Source organism: Anser anser (genome assembly GCF_964211835.1).
Source record: "Anser anser genome assembly, chromosome: 3".
Lineage (NCBI taxonomy): Eukaryota > Metazoa > Chordata > Aves > Anseriformes > Anatidae > Anser > Anser anser.
The window spans coordinates 110,181,269-110,205,997 of NC_139722.1; the positions used below are offsets into that span (position 1 = coordinate 110,181,269).

At 43.3% G+C, this 24,729-nt stretch overlaps 1 protein-coding gene across 3 annotated transcripts; it reads left to right on the forward strand.

Annotated features, from left to right (window-relative positions):
* Positions 1 to 2,363: 2,363 nt before the first annotated feature.
* Positions 2,364 to 24,556, forward strand: B3GNT2 (UDP-GlcNAc:betaGal beta-1,3-N-acetylglucosaminyltransferase 2). 3 transcript variants are annotated; one of them, XM_083830513.1, is made up of 2 exons: positions 2,364 to 2,668; positions 22,101 to 24,556. In XM_083830513.1, the coding sequence occupies exon 2, from the start codon at positions 22,110 to 22,112 to the stop codon at positions 23,301 to 23,303; it is 1,194 nt and encodes a 397-aa protein (XP_083686639.1). In that variant the 5' UTR covers positions 2,364 to 2,668; positions 22,101 to 22,109; the 3' UTR covers positions 23,304 to 24,556. The 3 variants fall into 3 exon arrangements, with proteins under 3 accessions (XP_083686639.1, XP_083686640.1, XP_083686641.1); XM_083830514.1 differs by lacking the exon at positions 2,364 to 2,668 and adding an exon at positions 2,900 to 3,055; XM_083830515.1 differs by lacking the exon at positions 2,364 to 2,668 and adding an exon at positions 4,022 to 4,231.
* The last annotated feature ends 173 nt before the right edge of the window (positions 24,557 to 24,729 follow it).

A 24,729-nucleotide genomic window follows, 5' to 3' on the forward strand; every position in this document is an offset into this window, starting at 1 on the left:
AGTTTGACGACATGCTGTGCTCAGTGGCGATGTGAATTGGATCAGGGAATGTATTTGGATTAAAACACCCTTCCTCCTCCTTAAGGTTTCACAACGCAGCCCCATGACCAGTCAAGTCAGCGCGATTGCAGAGGAGCAGGCACAGTTGTGGGTGTGGGGCCGGGAGGAGGGAGAAGTGTCTTTCCCCCGGACAGCAGGCCATCCATTACACCATCATTCAAGGTCCAAACTCTGCAGCTTTAATGTTTTTTTTTTTTTTCCAGGCTCCTTAGCACCCAGTGTTATGCAGAACACTTCTATTTCACTTTTGTTTTCCCCCCCTTTTTTTTTTTAATTGATCTTGAAGTACAGTGTTATGAAATGTCCTTTGCAATGGAGCCTAGCTACTGGTGGCCAGATACTTAATTCTCCTTTCAAGCCTTGTATTAGTTAATAGACAAAAATGCTTGCCAGTTTAGGGTAATTCATCCCTCTTCTGTAATCTTTCTACTTTGATAGTAAGGACAACTTTAGTGAAACGTGAAGTACATATATAAATATTTGAAGAGGAATGAAATATGCATTGTCCCTCTGAATGTGTCATGGATGGGAACGGCCCTTTCTTTCTCCTGAATAAGATTTTGGGGCAGTCTTAGGACCGCTTCAGGAAACTTGCTGCAGGTCTTCTATGGCCTCCAACGCTTCATGACACGGAGTATGGGGAGCTTGGTATGTACTGTGGATACTCGTGTTGCTTACCAAACCAGTTGTGGCTGTGGCTGTGCACATCAGCTACCCAGTCTTGGTGAAAGCGAGCACTGTAAAATGGAAGAGCATAAATGTGTAATTTTGTGGAGATTCCTGCTTTGCAGTGAAGGCAATTTTTAAATGACTGTGCGAGGTGACATTGCTTTGGTTGGGTCTCTCCTTCAACTGTCTTGAGAATGCAGGTGCTTAACAGAGAAACAAAAATGGCACGTGTTCATTTTCTTCCTGTATAGGACAAAAAGATGTGAGGATCACAGTCCTAGGGAACTGTAAGTCGGTCTGCTAATTGCTGTTGATCTGGCCATGACAAGACTGAAGACTGTGCTCCTTGTTGTAACAGCGTATATTTTTATGTTTTGTTTCAGTGAGCATCCTGGGTCTCAGAGATTTCTCTAGTTTGTTTAAATAGGGCTGCTCGGCTAGGATTTGTAGTCTCATCAACTTTGCAAGTAAGCAAGCAACAACAACAAAAAAAGAGGGTTACTAAAGAGTGAGTGAGTCATGCATGATTAGTATCAGCTCTACAGGGCAAATTTCCAAAATTTGAAACTCAGAAACTTCCTTACTAAGGGAAGCACTGATAACCTAAATCGGTCCCTTTCTTCTTCCAGCTGAAATCTGACAGAAGCTTTGTGGACCATCACCTAAAACTGAGCCAACTTCCTTCTTGTTTTAAAAAAGTAGAAACCTACTGAAAAACGTGATGTGTGACAGCACTTTCCAGCGTGGCTGGGGGGAAGTGTTGTTTTTTGCTCGATGCTGTGTGGAAAAAAGAAGGAAGGAATAAATATTGTCACAACGATGTTTTGTAGCCATAATCAGCAGCCCTCGAGTGTAGAGGCGGCCGCTCAGAGAAATTCTTCAGAGTAGGTATCTACCTCAGAAAACCTGTTTTTATTGCTGTATGAAGGAGGGAAGGAGGTGAAACCTGCCTTTGTGAGGCAGAAACGTGTTCACCTCCCTGCACCTCAAAATGGCGCCTGAGGTGGGCACCGACCTGCAGCGGGGGGAGCCGGTGACACCTCCCTCCCGTGCTGACAGTGCTGATGTCTTGATGGTTTGGGGGCACCCGGGGACATTGATTTTCCTGTCTCATTTCTTTTTTATTGTTATAATTGTTAACATCAGAAAGGCGTCGAGGGGGATCATGGCGTCGGAGGGGGGGAAACGTGGCGGGCGGGCGCCATGGCGGCGGGACTGGGCAGCTGTGCTGGGCTCCGTGATGGATGGATGGCGAGGGGATGGATCTTCCGTGAGGCTGCCGAGCCCCCTGCAAGCCGAGGGGCGGTAGGGGAGAGCGGGAGAGCGGTAACAAGGAGGCTGTGCCCTGCTCGGAAAGGACCCAACCGAGGGGGCGCTGCCAGCCCTCCTCTCCCCTACCCTCCCGCACACCAGCGGCCGGCACGGAGCTCCGCCAACCACAAAAACAACCGGGGAGGGCGGGGGGGGGGCGGAGGAGAGGAGTGGGCTCAGCGCCCCCCTCCCCACGGGCCCCACGGCTCGCCCTCCCCAGTCAATCCGCTGAGGCGCCGGCCAGCCGGGGGCGGGGCTTGAGCGGGGGCGGGGCTTGAGCAGGGGCGGGGCGGGCCCTTTGCCGCCCGGCCACGCCCCGCGGCGCGTGAGGGGGCTCGCGCGGCGGCGGTTGGGGCGGTTGGTGCGCGGCGCGCGCCGCGGGCGGGCGGGAACGCGGGTGCGCGCGCGGCTCTACCTCAGAGCCCCAAGCACTCCCCCCCCCCTTAAAATTCGCTCTTTGGGGCTCTTTTTTTTTTTTCTTCCCCTTTTTTCCCCTTCTTTTTCTCCCGTTCCCGGCCCCTTTCGAGCCGGCGGCGGGAGCCCAGCCTGCGGGGGAGCCGGGGGAAGCGATGGTGGAGGTGGCGGCAGGCGCAGCCCCGGCGGAGCCCCGCGGCAGCAGCCTGGCGAGGTGGGTGCGGGAGCGGCCGCGGGGGGGCTGCTGAGGGAAGCGAGAAAAGAAATTAAATATATATATATATTTATTTCACGTTCACCTCCCCGCCCCCGTGCTTGTTTGTGTGGAGGCTGACGGTGTGTGTATGTGTGGAGGGGGGGGCGGATGGAGCCGTGTGTATTTATTTAGGATTTTTTTTTCTTTTTTTTTTCCCTTTTTTTTTTTTTTTTTCTGGGGGAGGTGACAGGCGCTGAGGGTGGGGTTAAAGCACGCGGCCACGAAGCCTCCTCTCCCCCGGCGCGCACGGGCACATGTTGCAGCAGCAGCCCGGCGAGGAGGCGGCCGGCCGCGCAGCCTCCTGGCATGGGTGAGGTCGGGCCAGCGCAGCAGGCTTCAGTCACCGTACGTGCGTCGTCGCTTTGCCTTTTTCTTTTTATTTCGATGTAGGGGAGGAGATGCTGAAGCCTAGAGCTCTCGCAGCGCAAAACCTGAGGTGAAAAAACCCGAGGCGTTGAGTTACCGCAGTGCCGGCTGCTGCTGCAATCCCTCCCGGGCTGGAGGAGAGGATGCGGGGCCACAGCAGCTCCCCTCGGGTTTCCTCGGGGGTAGGGGGCACCTTGCCAGCAGGCTGTGCCCCAGGAGGTTAATCGTTAAGCTTTATTTTGGCCGCAGCCCCGGTGCTGAGGAGGTGGTGGATTTTGAAGCGCAAACGTTTGGGCTTGGGTGAACCTGTCTGGATAGGGAAAGGAGGGTAAATGCCAGTTTTTAACTCGAGTTGGTTGGAAAAATATATGTTGCTTCATGTGATGATGCTTTTCAGTCCTTTAAAACTTACAGAGACATACTGTACCGTGTCAGGAGGGGACTTCAGGTTACTCACTGCGATTGTGGCCAAACTGCAGCTCACAATTCATTAGTCATCCTGGAAAAATTTGTGGTGAAAGTTACTTGAGTAACCCTTTAGTCTGACCTCCCAAAATGCTCTGTGCTGTCGGAGTTGATTATTAAACAGCCCTGTTTAGTTTAACTATGCAAGTCAAGAGTTTACTTGAGTCAACTGTTTTTTCCTGTTTTTTTTTTTTTTAAACTTTGGGCACAGAAGAGTTTAATCAGGATGTGGAAGGATGTATGCGTAAAATTACATGCTAAGTATATAGTCTGAAAGTTCTTGAGGAAGCATGATTATAGTGCTCTCCTTTGAGGAAATTTCTGGTTGATTATTCCTCCTGTGTTAACGAGGGACAGGCTCGGTTTTACTTCTCTCTTGAAGTTGCTTAAAACGGTTTTGTGTTCCCGCAGTTCCGCTTTTGCGTCAGGTTTGGATGCTGTCACGGAGGGGTGTGTGCAGGTGGGGTGGGGCGGGGGGAGATGACACGCAGGTTCATGGTGCCCTCAGTCGTGGCTTTGTTGAGGTGATAAACCCAGGGGCTGGCTGGTGGGACCAGCCACCTCATCACCTCAGTGACCCAGCCTAACGTCTGTTGAAACCACCAGAGGAGCTGAATTAACGCTGAATTATTGCCGGGTGCATGGAGCGAACGAAACAGAGCATCAGCTTTTCCAGTTCAGCTTCTCCAGGTATTGTTTTCAGTTGTTTTTCTGGGGGCAGCGAACAACTTGAAAAGAGAATGGACTCTTTGTGAAGTAACAAAATATCTGCATTTCAATTCATCCCCTCTATATTTTTTAATACTTGAAAATATAACTTGAAAATATATTTGGTTGGAATCAAAATCCTTTTTGCTTAAAGGAAACCCAGATTCAGCTGTTCTCTCAGAACCTGTGGTTTTCTCCCTGCAATGTTGCAATGCTGTCCTTCAGATGGAAGGAAGCAACAAACACTGCATAAAGTGATCAATAATTAGAACTTGTTTTGAGTAATTTTGTCATGTGAAGACTGGTTTCGCTTGGATTTTTGTTTGTTTCTGGTCCCCATATACTATAAATAGAAGTAGAAAATGGAGGAAAACGAGGTACAGCTGCAAGGTAACACTGCTGAAGGAACTTGTTTTGAAGGTCATGCATTTGGTGACTGGGAGTGCTAGCTAACCCTCTTGTGCCCTGTCTAGTAATAGGTACTGCTCACCAGTCTCCCTAGACGTTGTTCCTAACAAACTGGATGTTGCTGGTAATCAAAAATTTGGTTATTATTACCTGCAGGCTCCTCCTAACTTTTTAAAAAATGCTTCGGGGTAATGAAGATGCTGCTGAGGGAGTTGATGCATTGGTATCAAAGGAGTGATTCCTCCAAAAGGCTTTGAAAAATGAGAAAGTGGATAAGGTGTTTTTGTATTCCGTGCTGACAAATAGATGTCGTTCTCTGCATGAGTAAGTTACGCTGTGAAAGGGGGGAGAACGGCTGGATTGGAGCGTGACTTAAAGGCTCCTCGGCTGTGATTGCCAAGGCCTAGGTCCTCAATAATTATCATTTTACTGCCACCTGGTGCAGCTGGTTTTGTAGTGGGGCTCGCTGCCATGCTTCTGGGGTTCAGTGGAAAGTGCGTGAGCGGCTCTGTTGGAGTGCATCAAGGAATGACATTCCAGGTCGGTATTTTTACTGGATTTGGCTATGCCTCCTGCTGTAGAAATCACATTTGTTTCTTATCTTTTTTTTTTTTAGGTGAAGTGTTCGTGCTGTAAATGGGTAGAGCTTGGTAGGCTTCTTTTAGGTTTGTCATACGCTTGAAGCTTCTTGAAGTGTATACTTCTAAAACTTATCAAGAATAGGCCAAAAAAAAAAGTCAGGAATATGCTCATTGTGGCAACAAGGTTTTAATAATCTGTTTTATTTAGTTTTATCAGTGTATCTTTGTAGCAAGCACTGAGTATGGGGAGGAAAAAAAAAGTATTTGAATAAAATAATGAGGCTTTTAACAAGTTCCGTTTTCATGTTTCTGGAAGGCTGCTAGAGTTGTTCAGCTTCCAAAAGCTTGAAACTGTTTCTCTCCTGTGTTGCTGGTTGGGGATCTCTTCCCAGTATGTATATTTATCATCTTTTCTTTTTCTATATAGTAGAAGCGCGTAACTAATTTTGAAGCGAGCAGATATCAGGTGCTTTACAGATTGCAACTTTAACATTTTTTTCAAGTATACCTGATTTTAATCCCTAGTGGTTGTTTGTGAAATAACACTTTTAACTGAAATGTTAACAGTTAATTTAGGAAGAAGGTGTGGTCATTATGGTTTTGAGCATGAGAGAGCACGGGATTAGTATTTGATGTTTGTACTGTCGTAGGCTATATTCAGACAAGCGCTTCGCACAGAAGAATTTGTTGCTGTGAGTGCAGTTAACAAAAATTAGTAATTTAATCTGCCTGTTATGCAATGGTCTGACCTCGCAAGTGTGTCTTTAGATGTTTTTATCGGTCTGCTGCTATTTTACAGTTGCATTGTGCAATTCCTATGTGCTTAAAACAGCAAAAAATAACCAAGAAAAGATGAAGTTGAAATAGTAAAACACAGGCTCTTCCCATTACTTCAGCACAAAGCGAGCACGTTGCTAAGTGAAAGCTGAAGAACAGCTATCTCGGATCTGGTCAGATAGCAGCATGGTTTTGTTCTTTTTACACAGGAAGAACTGACAGGCACATTGAGCTTGATCCTGCATTTCTCTTCTTTTTCGCTGATTTCATTGGGCATTTTTGGATGTAAAAGCTGAGTATGCAGTCCTCAGCAAGTCTGCAGGTCATGTAAAACAGAAGGAAAAGACTGGACCATTAAAATGTCTTGCAATGAACTGTACAAGAAAGTCACTGAGTTGGTGCTTCAGGAGAAGCAATTAGCATTTAAGTAAGGAAACGAATCCCAGTGTGTGATGGGTGTGGTGCTGAGATTTTTAAAGGAGAATTGATCAACTGATTTCATCAGCAGTTAAGAAAGTTTTGTTGTTTCAGATAAAATAGCAAGTGCTGAAAAACATAATCTTTGAGCTAGTTTTGTTCCTCTTTGTAAATAACTTCTGAAATTTAACAGCTGCTTCATGTTAAGCTCACAGAAGAGTTACTCTGCGAGTGGATTGACAAATGACACAAATCACAAGCCAGCTATCTAAATCAAACAAGCAAGAAATCTGCATTTTTTGGGCGGATGACTCACTTCAATCTATTTCCATAAAAGATGAACTCTCATTGGTGACGAAGCACCGGAGGATGTGCAGGTTTGTAGGAAATGTTCACGAGCAGCATGGTATCGAAAGCTACGTGCCCCGTCAAGGCTTCCTGCCCCAGGCTGCCGCTCAGCCTGCGCCGGGTTTCCTGCTGCTCGCATCCTTCTCCAGCTGCTCTGGGCCAGCTCGGCGGCCTCGCAGCCGCAGGGAGAATGAGCTTTCCCCTTTTGGGGGAGGAAAGCCGTGAGACTGGCCTGGCCACGAGTGGAGGTGAGGCCTCTGAGGCAGCCGGTGGGTTTTGGGAGCCATAGCAGCGGCAAGAGCAGTGCTCCTGTTGTCGTGCGGGTGTAGCTGTTTGTGCAGCTGTGTGGTGAACTGAATTGAGGAACCGGTGGGGTTGAGAAATAACCTTTCTGTTTGCTTGTCTTCAGGGTTATGCGTAATGTAATACAGAGAGCTATGCAAATCTGGGAAAGGCTGGGATTTCTTGATTCGGTATAAGGAGCACAGCTTGCTGAATGTCAGTTTGTCTCGCAGATTTAGTGCTGTTTCACCTTACTTGGGTAATGATTTTTTTTAAGCATACATTTAAATGTTAGAATAGTTGTGAAAGGCTGTCCTTGGGATGGAGAACATTACTGCCAACTGTTGATTTGCTTTTGGGTAAAAATAAGACATACAAAACAGCCTGAAGTTGATTACACAAACCACTCTCAATTGCAGTGGGTAGTTTTGTATTGGTTTGCAGGCACCAGGTACAGGAGAAATTCCTGCTTGGATTTAGAAGTCTCTAATCAGGTTAGGTGCTTACCTACTACTGGTATCAGTGGGAATTAAAAGAACGGGAGTTAATTGCTTAACCTGCTTAAAGGTCTTTTTGCAAAAGCCTCTAGGTACTGTATGCATCCTTAGCTGCCTAAAAGTGTGGGAAAATTTTGTTCCCTTTTCCTTAAACTTGATATGTTAGAATGAGATTAATATTTCTCTTTCTACAAGTCTGAAGGAAGAAAACTTCCCCACTTCACTACTCCACTGTTTTTTTTTCAATGTTGAATGAATCAGAAAGATTAAAACCTTTTTCTGTGTTTTTGGTATTTACACTTCAATCCTAAACCAAAGAAAGGCGAAAAAAAATACCTTCCATGTATTTGCATTCTTTAACATTAATTTAGTTCAGTACTGTAAATTGAGAGGCAGATCCAGAAATTCTGACTATTATATTTGCGTTATGGATTTGGTTTGAACTGACACTGGATTGAGTAACTGCATAGCGTTTGCTTTGGCTGGGGTACGTGACCTGAGATGATGGGAAGCTTACTGTCACTGCTGCGTGTCCCCTCACCCAGCTGCTGGCTGCAAGTGCAGCAACTCGTGGAAAGTGAATTGAAACCAGCGTCTCTTTCTCTTAATGAGAAGTGGAATGGTCTGGGGCCAGTAGCTGAATTTGATGTACACAGTTACAGTTTTCTTGCTTTTTTATTAGCGTGACTTATGTCTGACAGTCTAACATGGGCAAGAAGGTAGAATAAGATCTTTGATAACCTGAAATACAGTGCTTAAGGGATGGGTTTGTTAGTTGATTAAATAGCGAATGCTGTGTATGTGGATGTGAAGGTTGTTGGAATATGGTTTAGGCAGTATTAATTACTGGTTATAAGATAAAGCTGGTGGAGATTGAGGAGATGAATTGGCTTGTTTGTGGATATTATGGTTATTTGCTTCTTCAATGGGTAGACGAAATACATTTTTAAATTTTTTTTTACTAATACAGCATAAAAGTATGAGGTAAGACAGCCAGTCCAACAGACTTTCTTTTTAATTATTCACTAAAAGCAACAGTCAGGTTTGCACTGTTACCCCTTTGTTCTCTCGTACCATGACCAGCACCAATCCCTGTGCTGACTGTGGTAGGAAGGTGGCTTGTTACACCCTTCCATAGCTTTCCAGTCGTTACGGGAAGATGCTGCTCGAGTTGAGTTAACCCCACTAACAGGTACCAGACCACAGCACAAGTAGTGGTGGCTGTGCTAGTTGAAGAGCGAACCAACTGATGGTGTTAAGAAAAGTGCCAGAGACTCGAGCCCCGTCGGGCCGTGGTACAGTTGAGGCAGCCCAAAGGCTGGTGGCTTCTGGCGGGCCGGGGCTGGTACTTGCCTGGCTGGTGAAGGTGGCAGCAAGATCAGCAGGAGCAGACTGCAGCAGCAACGTGCTGTTCCCTGAAAGCTTATGCAGATTAAAAAATGGGATTGGCTGTGAGGGTCTTCCCTCTTCTCCTGTGCTGTTACTGCATGTGGCACGGTGGTGAGCGGGTCTGGCTGGTGATATGAGCCAGGTGAAAAGCAATTGCTGCTATATTGCGAGGTTCTTTGTCGGCCTCTTCAGTGCCCGGAGCTGGCTCACCCCAGACAGATCTGTGCAAAGGTGGGATGGGACTGTGCAGTTTATAGTGGAAGGAATAAATAACAGGAATTTGTCAGCCTTGATTGACACTGCTTTAAACTGCCATGGAACTATACCCCACTTGAAAGTGAAGTGATGAATGATAATTTTCTTCTGAGAAATACTTCTGTTGCCATTCAGTTCTTTTCTGGATTCTGTAAGATTTACTGTTCATCCAAGATGAAAATACTCAAAGGTATTTTAAAAACTGAAGTTCATAAATCAGAAGCAGACAGCTCTGGCTTATTCCTAACAAACGTCACAATGGCATAACTCTAAAGCTTGAACTGACCTTAGAACGGCATGTGATTTTTGTGTACTGGCCTGGGAAAAACAGGTCGCTCTCCCTGCCGTGGGCCCTCAAATACTGAGGTATTAAGCTTGAGTATTTTTATAGCAAGTTGAGACCTTCCCCAAGGCTGTCAGTGTGAAATGTCAATTAATAAAAAAACTGTTTTTACTACTTAACAGCAACTCCCCTATTTTTTTGTCACTGTATTTTGGATGCATGGTTAAGAAAACGTGCACAGATGTTTAGTGTGGCTATGCATGCTAGCGCGGAATGGTAATACCGGCACGATACACCAGTGCACTAATTTGCAGAGACACGGCTGTAGGTTAAATTGCCTTATGTAGCTGTGGTATACCTGTGGAGTGCTATTGCTTTTTTAAACCCCCGTTGCATGCCCAAACTAATAGTTTATACCAATAGAAAAAGTGGAATATAGGCTAAGCCTGAGTTTATGGAAAACTTTTAAATATGAACAGAAGGCTTTTCTTTCGTGTACCTTCATCTCCTACAGGGACATTGGAATCAATTCAAGTATGAATTGATCATTCAGCCGATTCAAGGATTTAATTTTGATTGCATTAAATGCAATTTTAACTTGCACTGAATTCAACAGGTACACGATCTTTAAATATCATCTTTAAACTAAAACCAGACCTTTTTTTTTATAAGAGATGTCTGTAATATCCTCAAATATTGACTGGTTGGGGCTTCTCTGAGTGATTTACTGGTAATAGGCTTTCTAATTTAAAAAGGAGTAAGAAGTAAATCCCTTTACAGTTAAATGTATTGTGACTTGGTTTGATACAGGGTTGGACGTGTTCAGAGTGAGGTACTGGAGATCTTGTGGTATCTCCCCTGTAAGGATTCTGTCAGACAGGAATTTCACAGAAACTGTCCTTAAAGAAGTTTTAAATGTTTTCATTGTAGTCCTGAATTACCTTACAAAGAAAACTTGATCCAGACTTCGTGGATGTTGCTGCAATACTTCCAAGCAGGAATATGAAGTTAATAAAACTTCTGTTTCATAGGTGCTGTTTGATTGATGTATCTTAAAGCTGACCACCTGGTAACTTCTGCTCTGCTTGTGGTGCTAGAGAGAAGGAAGCAGCAGGAGCTACTCAGAATGGTGACAGAAAACATGCTTACAGTATAACTTAGTCCTTCAAACTTTGAGGTTTTCATAACAGGACATCCTCTTTAGCAGTAATGAAAAGACTGTTCAGTCTCTTTACTGCAGTCGGAAGCTGACACCAGTAGTCTCGGGACAGCAGTTGAGTCGGATGGTAGGGAGTTTTGGATTCTCATTACGCTTTTACAAATCCTAATGTAGTAGGGATTTCCCCACCTTTTGGTAGCAACTTCTGACAAGTTAACTTCCTGAGTTTTGTCTTAGCATAACAGCTTTGAGCGAAGTCTTTAAATGCTGTGTTATCTGATGATGGCTTCGAGAAGTGAGACCTGGCAGAGAAGAAACCTGCTGAATTTAGGAAGTGGTAGTCTGAGACACGTCAATGTTGGTAGTGCTCACAGATCCCCTGAGGTAGCTGCAGGGTCTGTCTGCACTGCCGCTGGGGGAATTGGCTTCAATGATGACACGATTCCAGTGACAGCGTGTGTGCTGGCGCTCTTATCTCATGCAGACTGAGTCTTCGCTCGGGTGGTTTGTTGTCTGGGTGAGACCTGATGATGGAACGTGGTCCCGACTGGCTTGCGGGGTAGAGGTGCTTTGTTGGGACATGCTTTCCCTACTTGCTTGTGGTTGTGACTTGGATGAGGTTTGAGGGGCTGCAAGTGGAGTCTTGCATTCTTTACTTTCAGAGCAGTAGCTCATGGGGCACAGGATGACTTTATCATCCTCGTGCCTTCCTTCTCTCGTCATTGCACATTTTTTTTGCAAGTAGCTGAATGGAATACTTGAAATGAACAAAATGGCAAGGCTAACATAATAAAGCCATTTTCTGTGTATGTACACAGTGCTAGATCATAGGCACTATCAGCCTGTGTGGAGAAAAACTTTTGCCTAATCTGTAGTTCAAATTGTATGATCTATTCTGTAAGCAAGCTGAGGGTCACAAAACTGGGCTGTGATTAACAATTCTAGATGGTATTTAGAGAAAATGCCATGTGTTTTTTGTACTGGCGCTTTTAAAATTCTATAAAACATAACTTTAAAGTTAGATTCTCTTGCGTTTATCTGCATGTTGTATAATAACCTTCATATGTTTTATAAAATAATTTTAATTATGAAGTAGCAAATATAGCAGTGGTGGTAATTTCTACCTTACATACTCTTTGAGGCTATTCCTTTATTGCTGTGTTTGATCCACCACAGGAAATGTAATACAAGACATAATGCAGAGAGGCTTTTTGGAATGTCACCTTCATAATCCAGTAGCTGCTATAAGAACGAAGGGGAAGGTAGCTGTTCAAGTACAGAATATAGCATTAGTGCCCAGTAAAGTCAGTCAGAGCTCAGAAAGATATTTCCTTTTTGCTGTAGTTTTTCCTTGGCTGATGGCAAAAGTTCGGATTGTTGCAAAAAGTATGTGGGCCTAGCTTGGATGACTGAAAAAATGGGCCTTGTGAGTGCTACATTACAATATCCTAAAGGCTTCTTTCCAAGCTTGTTAAATTACCGTTGGACTGAATAGTACATGATCATTAGACCGGCTTGTCTTCCTTAAGTTTATCAAGCACTGAAGGAAAAAATAAAAAGAGAGCATATCTGTAGGATACAGGATTAAATGCTTGCCACATGGAGTGAGATCTTTGTGTGGGGAAGTTGCAACAGTTTATTTCTCTTCCCATTTTTTAGCAAGTCAGTTGGAAATGAGGGATTTTCACCCATCTGTTTGCAGACATATGTTTGTTCAGCTTATTTTTAGAAGATGGATCCAAGCTTTTTTCCCCTGTGATTGCAAATGTAACCTGCCAGATGAATTGAGAATGAACAGTGCAGTTATTTCCTGAAGTCTGTAGGTAGCTGCAGTGTTGTTGCTGCTGCAGGAGGTTTCTTTGTAATTCGTAGGATATGCAATTTAGAACTTAAATTCTACCTGTGAAGCTAAGAGGTTTTACTTAAAAGCAATACCAGAAGAAGAGGGACAGTGAAGAGCTTTGTCCCTATGCCTAGGGTAGCTCTGAAGCTTGAGGTTTGGAGGTAGTTTTCTTTTATGAAGGATGAGGGAACTGAAGCTTCAATTCTTCTGAACCAGTTTCAGACTTGAAAAGGTGGCGTGCCAGCTAAGTTTGCAACTGGTAAGATAAATCTGTGGTAGGGCTGGAGAGGGCCCAAGTTTGTCATAGCTACTGTGAGCTTATTTTGTGAGCTGGCTGAGTGCATGGGTGGGGGTTAGCAGGGTGGAAAGCAGTGATTTACAAGGAGGCAGCACTTCTGTGGCAGAGGGTGAGCTGAGCAGGAGAGGAGCACAAAAATGTGTGCTTCATTAGAAAACAGGCAAGCACCTAACAATCCTGGCAGTTTCAGATGAATTTTTGTTCATGCAGACTACTTGTTTTCATCGGTCCATCTCAGGAAAGAGGGAGGGAGACTCAGTCTGGGAAGGGAGTCCCCTTGCTAACCTTAAAGCGTAGCACAAAGCTGATTAAACTGCCTGTGGTTCTGTGCACAGAATGTGTCATTCCCTCATATCATGGTCTGGGAGTAACCTGTTATTAATATTAAGGCTTCAGGTCCACTTAAACTTTTTACCTGACAGCCAAAATAAATAATAAATACTGATAACTTGTGGGTGCTAGAAACTGAATTGAGGTGATGTAACTTTATGTAGGTCACAAGACAATGATGTCTTTCCTGGAAAGCAAAAATAACAAAATCTGAAGTCTTTGATCAATTCAGCATCACCCTACCTGCCATAAATTAAAAAGCTTCCTAAGCTAATGGGAATGTGCTCAGATGTGTGTGGGAAAGTTATTTTTTAAATTTTGTGGCTGTTTTTCAAGTAATTCTCTTCCCTTATGATGATTAGCAAGACTGCGTATAATATCTGGCTTGAGCCTTTACTAAACACCATTGATATGGCTCTAAAAAGAGACTTCACAAATACTTATGTGAGCTTCAGTTAGTAAATGCTTTCTTTGTTGCCATATCCAAAATGACTTAGCAGAAGCAGGGAGGAATGACAAGGATACACAGCAGTGCAAAAGATTGCTAGAAAGAAAAAGACTAGAACTTTTCACCTTGGCAAAGAAGAAACTGAAGGCAGATGAAAATTTACGCTTGCCACGCCAGCTATAGAGCAGATAGGGGGAATAATGGAAAAATTTCTATTATACTTGCACAGAGTTCCCCTTTTGTCTGGTAATTCAAAATCAAGACATTCCAAGTTCTTGCTGTATGAAGAATCGAGGAATTCATTGCCAGTAAAGTTCACAAAGGTTGAAAATATAAATGGGTTCAAAGAGTAAGTGGAAAAAGTGAGATTAGCTTCACTAACAGTAATTAAAATGTGGTTCGCATGCAGTTCCTGGCCCAGAACGTACTCAAATACCTTGCTGCAGCAAACCAGGTGAGTATTACTAGAGAAATGCCTCACTGCCCTAGTGTGGTGTGACCTTTATTTTTTGAGGAAAATGTTGGAACTGTGCTGAAGATAGCTAGTGGGAAACAGAATGGAAGCAGAACGTGGAGTTAGGTTGGCTTTTACTCAGACTGTTTACAGTTCTTCATGCCTCGAGCTGTGTTTAGGGAAATTACAAGCACATCCTTCCGTGGCCTTTTTAGTTACTTGAATCGTGAAATTCCATACCCATGTTGTGCTGGTGACTCTTGGTGCTGAAATGTGGGAGGACTGACCTTCTCGAAAAACTAAATAACATGCTGAAAGTTCAAAACAGGTTGAAATTGATGAAAGTAACACAAACTGCTCTAAATTTCTTTTCGTGTGTAATGTGTTGTTTTGTTAACTTCCTCTGCTGGGTCTGTCTGGGATGGAGTTAACTTTCCCTGCAGCAGCCCATCCCAGCCAGACCCAGCACACTTCCCCAAGCTGGGACATTGCTTCAGGCTGACTGTGGCGATGGAAGAACACAGAAAACGTTGAGTGTTACTCAGCAGTAGCCCCTGCAATGTGCTTCTCCAGAAGCAGAATACCAGTATCTGTTGAATATGTGCCAGTTCTTAAGATGTTCTTAATTACCATTGTGTAAAAGTGGGCTTGTGCGAAGTTCTGAGAGGAAAAAGTGATACGATTGTGTGTAGTTAGAAAAACAAATAGTGTTCAAGTTCTTAAAGTTGGACAGGGCGCAGACTTCTTTTGTAACAGGTCAGGGATCTTAACCTCTCCTGTATGTTCTCAGGCTGTTGTTGGTCACTCCGTGACTGCTTTTGACTCACTGAGTAGAACCGAGGTATTAAAGGACACATACCTCTCCCAAGTGGGTAGAGAGACTGTGCATAGCTCGTGATGTGTTTAATTAAATGGAGTGTTTTAGTATCATTATCTTCAGAGCAGCAGTGCTGCTATTGGGTGCACTGTTGCTAGCACTATGAGGAGTTACTGCGTGCACACCTACTACAAAGGATATCAGGCTTCAAAATGAAGCCACGTGTTGAGATCTAAGTCTGCATAGCCCCAGTTACAGCTCATCTCTGCAAAGAGCTTTCAGAAAGGTGGAGGTTTTTAGGTAATTGAATTTCAGCTTTGTTTTAACAAATTCCTTACAGTCTGATCCTGAACCGGTAGAGCGGTAGGTGTAGTGCCTGCAGGTAGCACGGATTAATCTCTCCTTTGTCAGCCTTGGTAAACAAATGGACTTTTAATGCTTGGGTATGGCAGTCAAATAATGCATGCAGGTTACTCAGCCCACTTAGGAAATACAGTGTAACTCCTGTCCTCGGTAGAAAATACAGGTATTTACAGGTAAAGGTCATGGCTTCTGTCAGACTCAAAGAAGAAAAAATTAGATGTTTTACCCTGTCTCTGCATGATCTGCTGAAAGACTGGCATTATATGGCTGCTGGCACCAGGGCACGTAATGTTGCTGATACGATGCTAGCTAGCCTCTCGTTAAAGGGCGGCAAGGATTACGGATCCAAGACCAAGGCATTACTGGTGTGTTGTCAGTTATCCCTGCCGAAGAGGGGAGATCTCTCTGCTCTTTTTCTCTTCTACAGCGAAAGCACACTGCGTTGCTCTGATGCTTATCAAACCTTCCTGAGAGCTGTTTTAGTTAGCAAGCACACCTGCTATTTCCCTCACTTAGTTTTCTGCAGGGTTAGTGATATGAACTGACCTACAGAGGGGCCTGGTGGAGCCGCTGCGAGGGAGGGATTGGGCCTGAGCTGTTGGGGACAGGGAGGAGGAGGGAGTGTCCAGCCGAAGGAGGGCTCAGGTGGTTTGGTTGCTTCAGCTGCGCCTGGATCCACAGCCTGGGACTGCTGTTAGAGGTGAGGGTAGAGGCAGGCAGTCTGGTTACACGCATTGATTTTCTCTCTGGAGTCAATGTGAGCGAGCCTAGGTTTGATTTCATCTAGGAGCTTGTTGCCAATGCAGGAATGCTTGTGCAGTGTGGGAAGGTGTTGACACCGCCGGAGGTAGTCCATATCATGCTGTTCTGGGCTTCCTTTCCCAGGGGAGTTGTTAATTGTCTATGCTAAATATTCAAGCTTATTTAAGGTGGTTCTGCTTTGGGTGGTTTGCTGAGCCACAAACCTGGGTGATACACTGCTGTCAAGATGGCTCACTGATAGTCACAGCTTGCTTCTGTGGCTGTTGAGCGTTCGTGTCAAGACTTGAGATCAATAAATATTACTTGTAAGTAAAAGCATCAAGGAAGAATGTTTTAATAGCAGACAACCGGTCTTGGAGTCAAAAAATCGATGTTCAGTACATCTAGAAAAACTACATTTTTTTAAAATGGAACTACAGCCTTGAAAATGGCTGGTGTCTTATGCTCCCCAGAACTTTTCCTTTCTTATGCAATAAACAGGAATACTGAAATTTCTTTATCTTACTGGAAGAGTTTGTGGGTATTCTTGTGCTGTGTTGTGGAGCTGAGTGCAGATCACTGCACAACAACAGACTACGTTGCCTCTTGAAAGCAAGCCAACGTCCTTGCGTGGTTCAAGGTTGTGCTGTGTGAACCTACCTGCTGACTTGGAGCTGCTTGCAGCGCGGTGTTGTTTTGCATTGTGCTCAGTGGTGTGTTTAATAAAACTTAGCTCTTTATTTGAAAGAGATGATGGAGCTCGCTTTCAATAATAACAGTAATACTTTTTTTAGGGGTTAAAATTTAAGTAGTCACCAGCAGTCTGTCCACTTGCATAATTTATTGTGGGCTTCGCTACTTCAGAACAAGACGACGACTTTCACGTTTCTGTCAGTGTTAAGGTGCATGGGATTGCTTTCACTCCTGTAGCTCCCTTCTGAATGCCTGTTCTTCTATTTCCTGTTACAATTGTGCTCTTAATGCCATTGCAAGGGGGAACTTGGGATGGGTGCTCATTTCTGTACAGAGACTGACGATACAGTCTGTAGAGAGCTGCCAAGGAAGCTTCAGCGTACAGCAATGGGGCATCTTAGTAGGATGCTGCACTGCTCAGCAACTTAAACATCAGTAATAATCAGCAAACAGGGTCAGTATTTTGTGTTTGAACATAGGGCGCTTCAATACAAGGGTTGCTAATAAGAAACTTGTAATAAAAGAAAGTTCTACTCATTCTGAAAGTGGCGTTCCTGGAGCTGACGTATGGTATCTCAGTTACCAGAGGATGAGCTACTTATCTGTTATTTTTAACAGTCAGTGGGTGTTTTGTTGGGTGTATGCAGAATGAACTAAGTTAGGTACACGCTTGGTCTGACTTCTCACGAAAACTTCTTAGAGTTGCTTGCTTCACTGGTAAAATTGTTAGGATCGGCTGTCAAAATGTTCCCCTTTGCCGCTTGGTTTCTTGTGGCCATGTCCTTGGTTATGATGGCATTCCCAACAGAGCACCTTCCTGTCCTGCCTTGAAGTAGGACAACATCTGGACGTGGAAGCACGTTCCAACTCTTCAGAATTTGGATAGATTATATGGGGTTGCACCTAGGTGTGTGTTAGTTATGTGTCTGCAGGTACAGGTGTGTGTTAGTTAGGACCAGTTAGTGCACCCTCCGAGTCCGTTGGGCTTCATTGTCTTTATCCTAGAGATGATTGTTTTGGCAACACCTGCCTCTCTTCCTCATACCTTTTTTGTTTCCTACAGCCAGACCTCAGTAGAGGTCTTGGCTTGTTTTTGTCCGTAGCGATGTCTTGCTATCAGGGTTTAAAACTGTCTTCATGTGTTTCACATGTTAACTGCATGAGGTCATTACAGAAAACAGGGTGCTGTACTAGTAGGGCTCATCAGAACTCATCTGTAGGATCCTAAGTCCAGTGTGAGACTGTCAAACTGATGAATCACGTGGGGCCGTAGCGTGCACTTTGATAGACTTGTTTCGACCTTAAGTGTGGCTTCCTCCAGACTTGACCCTTTTGTCACGGGGTATCATGGCGCTGTTTGTCAGAATGCTTGCCTCCAGGAAAGTGTCTTGTGTAATTCCTGGGTGTGTGCATCACTGCCTGGTCCCACAGTGGTGCTGCTTTCTTCCCACATTCCACTTTTTCATCCACCTCTTGATCCCAGTGCTCCCTTGTGGCTCTGCAAATTTCCTTCCATCAGTACCTTAGTTTGACTGCAGCGGAGTAGAGCTGGAGAAGGCAAATCCCCCCCCCCCCCATTTATGCAGAATAAATCTCCCCAAATACTGTCTTTGTAGCGGGCCCTTGATTCATCCCAAGTATGGTTAACGTTAACCCATTTTTCTCGTCACGTGGTTGCTTTCTAAGGGCGGTGAACAAATGGACTTTGTGTGCAGTGGCAGTGACACACAGCTGTGCAGCTGGAAGTTGTGTAAGCAGAAGTGTGGGGAGTTGTACAAACTTGAGCTGATTGCTAGAGCTGTCTTCAGATCGCTCTAGCTGAGAAGTGGGAAGCAGACACTGAAAACCCGTAAGTCAGGTCACCGTTGAAAGTAGGTGTTTTTTCACCTTCCTAGCCAAAGCTGGAACAAGGTTTTGTAGGGCTTCTTGTTCCTAAGGTTCTGTACTGTGATTTGCTTTACTGATACATAGGATTTGCTCATTTTACTTTTTATGTTAGTGAGCTATGTGCAGGAGCATTTCCTATTTTTTAAGACAAAAAGCAGCAGGAATTTTTCAAGTAGTGTTGCTTTGTGCTGCTCATCTTGGTTCTTCAATGAGTTCTTGCATCAGTTTTGTTGGATGGATTTAAGTATGAACTGAATCCCTTCTAGTTTGTTTTTGGCTTCCTTAAGAGATCTCCCATTCTCATCAGTCAAAGGAAAGGCAGCTGGAAATTTTGTAATACAAATGGTGATAGAAGCTATTACTGGAATAGGAAAATATCTTGTGATCTGTCCAGATGGCTGCCGCTAAGCCGTGAGTCGGAAATGGGCGCTGTCCTGTGCTCCACGATGCTGCTCCTTAGCAGGCTGCCCGGAGCACAGCACCTCCCCTGCGCTGGTGCTTCAGTCAGCCACTGCAGCGTCAGCAAAGCAGATGAGGAACAGAGAACTGCCTTGAGACACGGGCTGAAAAATGAAAAGCACCAACAACAATACAAAAAAAAGCTACCTCTCCCATTATGATGAGGACTGTAATATTGTATATTGTGATAAATCCTATTCCCTTGATATGAAATTGTCTAATGGGCATTCCCTTATCACTCATATCTTGAGATATGATGATAGAAGCTTATACTAATGGTGGACTTTGAGATTCCATCTTTATCGACAGAAATAGTTCTGTTCATTCTATTGCTTTCAGTTCAAGAAGTCAATCTGCTGCTATGAGCTAGGGTTTAGCACAACCCCTCTTTGGTGTTATGTTTTTTTTCTTTTTTAGAAGAACACCTTTTTAACAAAGCACTTTTTGTCCCTTTTTGTGGGTAGCCTTTATTCTTGGCTTAGTATTCATAATATGTATATTATTTGAATGCATCGATTAAAAAAAAAACCTCGTGTAGACAGCTTAATTACAGAACAGAATGCTGTTTTGCAAAATTGTCGATAGATGATCAAGTCTTACATAACTTAAGTCTTTCTCGTATTGATACTGAATGTTACCTATCTTTTCTCAGAAATATTAATCAGCATTATTTGGTAACTTTTATAAAACGAGACTGATACTGGAAGTGTGCTCATATGTGGGACTGGCAGCACTTACAGTGCATTATTTGATGGAGCTACGCTGATCTTGCTAGACTGGTGTTCGTTCTGATGAAACATACAACCAAGTCTAACTAATGGAGATTTTTTCCGTGTAGGATCCACGTCCCATTTTCTGCAGGGCTACAAGTGAAAAAAGGAAAATGAAAGAAGATCTTGTAGTTACATAATCTGAATACTTACCCTAAAGACTTTGAGATGTAAAGGGTTTTGTTACATTGCTGAAATAGTCTGTGCAAGTGGTGTTCTGAACAATCTCAGCTCAAGCACCCAGAAGATGAATTGCAAAAGCGTTGAACGCACGGAGCTTAGTAGCTGGGGGCTGTGACCAGATCAGCTGCACAGCGCTACATATTCTGGAAAATCAGGCTCTGACTGAGCTCTTGACAGTCCTGTGTGTGTTTGCTATTTCTGGGGGAGCTTCTCACCCTGTTGTCCATGGAGTAAAGGGATCACAGGTAAAGTACTACGTCACTTGTTTTTCTAGCGAGGGGTGCTATAGGAACACCTAAGGACAAGGTAAATGAGCACTGATACGCACGCTGAGCTGCATGGAGTGGTAGGAAATGCAGGCAGCTGCTTCTCCAGTACGTGTGTGTGTACTGAATGGGAAGAGGAGAAAAATAGTAGATGATGGTCTCTGGTTTTAGTTGAGGCTGCCACTGCTTTCTGACCGTTCAGCTGTTTGGCTTAAATGATGGCACTGACCATAAATATGTTTGTGTGTCTTTGAGGTATGGAAGAAAACTAAACTTTGAACAGCAGGCTTCACAACTGGTTGAGAGCAGGACATTAAAGAAAGTAGTTAATGTTAGCCCACAAGAGCATATCTGAAGATGGATATGCAGATGCTACAGGAGATCAAATGAAGGAAGAATAGGGATTTTTCTCTGGACAATTCCTGCTTTCTAGGAGGGTTTTTTGGTTTTGCCTTTTTTTTAATATTTAAATTCAGTAATACTCTCCCTTTGGATTTAGTGACAATTCAGTGGCGAAATAAAAAAGGATCACTGATTTACCTGCTGCTGTCTTACTGAAAGTTGTGTTTGGCTTGCTGAGGAGTAGAAGATTTAAAACCAGGAGAGACCAAGGGTCACTATAGCCCAGGTCTCTGGTGATGTGGGAGTAAGTAAAAGGTGAAGAGAAGCACATTGTGCACACGTTATCAAGTATACCTTCCTGACTGCTATTGCTCTGCCTTCTGAGCTACCATTTACAACTGGGCTTGTGTTCTTTATTTCATTTTTTTATGGTCTTGCTGTAATTGTACTTCAGGCAAATGAAAACTGCTTTGACATAGTTCTCTATACACCTGAAATGTAGTCTAACTCTTACTCGTCCCGAGTTACTTTCTAGTCTGATATCCAAATTCAGAATGGTTCGTTTGAGTTTTCATGTAGCTTGTACATTGGTTCTGTAGCCCTCTAGGCTGGTAAACAGCTGGATAAGTGTTACTGTAGAGGAACACGGTTTTGGGGTTGCTTCATGGTACACCTTCCATTCTGATAACTGTGGAAGAGAGAGGGCTTGGTCCATTTGCGCTCTCAGTAAGAAGTGGAGACATATTTCCATATAGCTTTTGCTACAACCACGAGCTACAACACTTGCTATTATTCCTGGTCTTACATGTATCAGAAACCTCTGCTTATTTAATTTCTCTTCAGTTGCTTTTTCTTTCCTAGAAATAATTGCACTTCATTTTCTGCTGCCATTCACACTCTTTTCCAGTTCAAGAAAAAATTCAAAATTCATTGTATCCTCTGTCTGCAGAGATGTGAATAGCAGCAATGCAGCTGGTCAGTTTTGTCAGCCTCTCTCCCAAGGAGCGGCCAAGTGAAATGGCTAGAAACAAACTGTATGCTTTAAAATTCAGCTCTGCCTATTCTGTAGTTGGAAGGTACAAAAATACAAGTATAAAGGCTTGGAACTTATTTTAAAAATAACTGACCTTATTGTACAGCAATTCATTCTGTACCCTTAAGCTCACCTTGCTTGCAAAAAAAAGTTTCTCTGCCTGCCTTTGCCAAGCTGAGGGGTGAGGTTCTAATTACTGTACAGTCAAAAAATTCAAGGAGACTTAAGTGAGGATCAAAATGTGCTTGATAATCTAGACACTGTAAAATGCCATGTAAAATTCCTAATTAGGAAGTGGAAATCTTTACCTTCTTACCAGCATTTTGTTAGCCTGTGGAACCCCAAACCCTGACTAGCTGCAGGTGTGCTTGTATTAGAGGTAGATGAGGTTTTGCTTTTGTTGTGTATAGGTGACCTCTGTCTTCAGGCTGCCATCTCGCTTGTTCTTCATCTGAAAGTAGCTGCATTTTTATGAAATCAAGAACTTGATAGGAAGAAAGCTAAAAATCTGTTGTTTTCTCTTTCCAGATATGAGAAATGAGTGTTGGACGCAGAAGATTAAAGCTGCTGGGAATTCTGATGATGGTAAACATTTTTATCTATGTGATTGTGGAAGTCTCCAAAAGCGGCAGCCAAGAGAAGAATGCAAAAGGCCGTGTTATTATACCACGCAGCAAATTCTGGAGGAAGTACACTCCTCACAAAGCTTATTGGAACAAGCAGCAACAGAAGCTCGAGCTGCTGTACAACCCGATTCTGACTTTGCTTTCCAATATGACTGTGGAAGAGAACTTAATTTCTAACGCGAGTGTTCTCAGTTCCTGTGACCCTGACCCGTGGGTGACTTCAGAGGTTAGTGACTTTGCAAACTTGCCAGAAAGATTCAAAGACTTCCTGCTTTATTTGAGATGTAGAAATTACTCATTAGTAATGGATCAGCCAAACAAGTGCAAACATAAACCTTTCCTGCTGCTGGCTATTAAGTCACTTATACCACACTTTGATAGAAGGCAAGCAATTAGGGAATCCTGGGGCAAGGAAATAGAATCAGGAGATATAACAGTCAGAAGGGTCTTCCTCCTTGGGCAGACCCCACCAGAGGATAATTTTCCTGACCTTTCAGACATGATAAAATTTGAGAGTGAAACCCACCAAGACATTCTGCTCTGGAACTACAGAGACACTTTCTTCAATTTAACTCTGAAAGAGGTGCTGTTTCTCAAGTGGGTCAGCAGCAGTTGCGCAGATGTCCAGTTTATTTTTAAGGGCGATGACGATGTTTTTGTGAATACCCATCAGATCCTGGATTACTTGAAGAGCTTATCAAAGGACAAAGCCAAAGACTTATTCATAGGTGATGTGATCAAAGATGCTGGACCTCACAGGGAAAAGAAATTGAAGTACTACATCCCAGAAAGTGTTTATGAAGGTTCGTATCCTCCGTACGCAGGAGGCGGTGGGTTTCTGTACTCTGGTGATCTGGCATTAAGACTGAATAATGCGTCCGACCAGGTACTCCTGTATCCTATTGATGACGTTTATACTGGAATGTGCCTTCAGAAGCTTGGGCTGGCTCCGGAAAAACACAAAGGTTTCAAAACATTCGACATTGAAGAGAAATACAGAAATAACATATGTTCTTACACAAACTTGATGTTAGTGCATAGCAGAAAACCTCAAGAAATGATTAAGATTTGGACACGCTTGCAAGATCCACACTTAAATTGCTAAAGTAATGTGCATAAGTGTCTTAAATACACATAACTTTCCAGGTTTGGGTCTGACTTTCTTGGTGAACCATTGAAGCTCTGTTTAATAGTTCTTTTCAAATTTTCTCTGGAAATTTCTTCCTGTACCTTTGAAAGTGACAATAATACTAAAGTCAGAGGGGATGGCACCAAGACTTGGTCCTGATTTTTCCACTGTACTGGTGGTTATTATGTCTCAGTATCTATCTAAATTTTAAAAAGGACTTGAAGGATGTGGCTTGCCTGCCAGTGATAGGTTACCTGTATTGGAAGCAGTGATTGCATACTACAGAGCATCTTTCATTAATTGTGATGGTGGAAGATAATTTTTTTTTTCCTTGAGTAGTGTTTGTGTGGGGCTGTGTGGAAACCACTGTAAATGAACAACTCACAAATTGGGGGAATGTAGTTTTGCTTTAAGTATGAAACACGAGACTTGATTTTTTAACTTACAGTTTTCAGTCTTTATGCACCCCAAGCAGTATTTTCTCCTTTTGTGCAAAGTGTGCCTGTGTCTGAAGGACTTACTCTTTTATTAGATAATGTGTTTTTTGGTGTTTTGTCTTTTTTAACATGAAAAGAGCGTAATGTTCCAAACACCCCATAAAAGAGCTGAACATATAAGGGAAAGGCAGAGCAGATTTTGTTTGGGGCTGGGCAGTAGGTACAGTTCTGCTGCTGCCCACCCTGAGCTTTACACGTAAGGTAAAGCTGACTTGTAACTCATGGTATTTATGTGAAAAGCTACTCTGGTCAGTCCTTGATTTCTGTTTTGGCACTAAAAGTGATCAGGTAGCTGATTTGATAAAAATAACTGAAATTGCACATTGCTTGTGAGAGCACAGTTTGGATCTCCTGTAAAGCAGTAGTGAGTCTAGGATTGCATTTCCTGAGAGGTTTGGATTTTGAAACAAACTTTGAAGTTGCATGATGTCTCATCTAGAGTTAAACATGTTCTCAAAGTTCAGATTTTCTTCTGTATTTCCACATCTTGCTTATAAGAGCTATTCTAAATAGTGATTGCTTCCTTTGTATATGTAGAAGTGCCTGTCTATTTATTGTTCAGATGGAAGACCAAAACATTTTCTTAAATATATTTTGTGTAACATTTTATTTGTATAGTGTTGTCACTCAGATATTTAAATAGAGCATGATATTTTAAACCTGTGAGATGTGTAACATGTTAAATAAAGCTAATTGTTATTTTTGAATTTGAAAAATAAAATGTGATTTAAATATTTCTTGTAATGCTTCATTTGAGATGCAGTGTTGGCCTAGTGCAATCACACTCGGTAGCATTCAGTAACACATTTGGGGAGTTAGGAGGCTTAATTCAGCAGCTTTAACACTTGGGTATTATCAAGAAAATGTTGCTGCACTTGTGGATGGATTTGTTGGATGCTGCAAGG